Raw genomic sequence first — 1,742 nt, forward strand, 5'->3', positions numbered from 1 at the left:
CTTGGCATCAAGAATCGATGCAGTAGATCACGAAAATTAGAATCACGATGCATCATCATGACGATTATTTTGCACACCCCTAATTTGGATCTACTTGTTTTGCATTGTGAAAACTAGAGGCTCAGACCTTTCCAAGAAGGGGTCTGAGGTCATTGTGCGACCATTTCAGTTGATATAACCAGCATGCGTTACATAAGCTGCTCTGTTATTCTTATTTTCTATTCAGTTTGGTGATATTATTGGTAATTTCATGAAATAATGGCTAAATCTTAGGAGTAAAGGCTTTGTCTTATGCAGAAAGTCTCCAATAATCGGAATCAGCATGTTTGTCTGACCAGATTCTCTTTGATGAGCGGAAAGAAATGCATTTTTACACTTTTGGCATTCTGCAAAAAAAAATCACCTTTCCTCGTAGCACACTGCCACTAAAACCTCTATGGAACAAACATGCTTCAACTTATTCCGTCCAAATTAATTTACAATGGCGGCCTGACAAGTGAAGTAAACACTTAGAAAAAGCGAAGTAGGGCTAAAATAAACACTATACATTAGTAATACATAAATAAAATACAATTTAAAACACAACAGAAAACCCAAAAATGACTGTAGAGAAGCAGCTGCAAGTGTCTGTAAACAAGGATGATATAAATGTTTCAGGCTTAGGTCTCCTTTTCTATCACTCAGTTCGGATCTTTGAAAGTTCCTCATTATAAAAAATAAGATGCAGTAAAACTGAATGAGACAAGATCTGCATGATCTGAGAATGATGGAGGAAGAGATAACCACCTGTTTAATCTGCATTTATTAGCTTGTTTCTACTTTTAGCTCCAAATATTGTTGGTGATCATCCTTTTTCGTAACAATGATGATAATAATAATCATCATTGTAATCATCATAATATGTATGATGAGATTATATGTGTTTAGAAGCGACTAGAAGAGTGTATTATGTCCCTGTTTTAGATTAGTGTAAGATTGATAGAATAGTGACATGTTGGTGTATTCAATCCTGGATCTAAACCTGAAAAACGAAGCATCAAAGGTCTCCATGAACCGTCCACTTTTCATCAGTTTTATTCTGATGTTGGATTGATGGTTGAGTCACAGCACTAATTTAGCAGCAGGCCTCCTCATCCTCTGTTCATCCGTCTCTGTTTTTCCCTCCAGGCCAAAGAAAGCATCGAACAGCTGGTGTACGTCTGTCAAACAGACAAGGAGGACGTCCGAGACGCCGCCAAACAAGCTCTGCTGACGTTGGGTAATTCCTACTCCTTTCTGTTTCACATCAGAGAAGTTGGTTTTTATGATGTCACTGTACGAGACAACTTGTATACAGTCAAGGAAAAAGGAAACACGTGAAACTGAACAGTTTCATGTTTCAGAACATGAAGTTCACCAAAACAGATTAATTTTTCTTAATGAACAAATAAGGCGGAATGGAAATGATTGTTCTGTTAAGACTTCAGTGAAGCTGGCCGCTGTTTATTTGCTCATTTGACTCTAGAATAGACTGCTGCGCAGCAAGCCCACACCATCACTTCTCCATCACCGTGCTTCACAGCTGGTGTCTGATCTTTGTGTTATTTTGGTTTAGGCCAAACTAGGGGCAGATTTAGGAAATTTGAGGCCCTAGGCAAAGACAGACAGAGGGCCCTCTGAGTTGAGAAGACAACACATAAAACAGACCCATTATTCAGATAGAGAAATGTTAATAGAATAGACATCCATTATCTGTTCTAGGT

At 38.2% G+C, this 1,742-nt stretch overlaps 1 protein-coding gene across 1 annotated transcript in view; it reads left to right on the forward strand.

Annotated features, from left to right (window-relative positions):
* Window positions 1-1,742, forward strand: part of LOC107092782 (protein FAM65A-like) — a 35,926-nt gene that overhangs the window by 30,418 nt on the left and 3,766 nt on the right. Inside the window, exons 14-15 of the mRNA XM_015387435.1 lie at window positions 227-230; window positions 1,119-1,258. Coding sequence (XP_015242921.1) covers window positions 227-230; window positions 1,119-1,258 — 144 coding nt within the window. The remainder of the gene's footprint in view (window positions 1-226; window positions 231-1,118; window positions 1,259-1,742) is intronic.

The sequence above is a fragment of the Cyprinodon variegatus genome, unplaced genomic scaffold, assembly GCF_000732505.1.
Source record: "Cyprinodon variegatus isolate N-32 unplaced genomic scaffold, C_variegatus-1.0 Scaffold394, whole genome shotgun sequence".
NCBI lineage: Eukaryota > Metazoa > Chordata > Actinopteri > Cyprinodontiformes > Cyprinodontidae > Cyprinodon > Cyprinodon variegatus.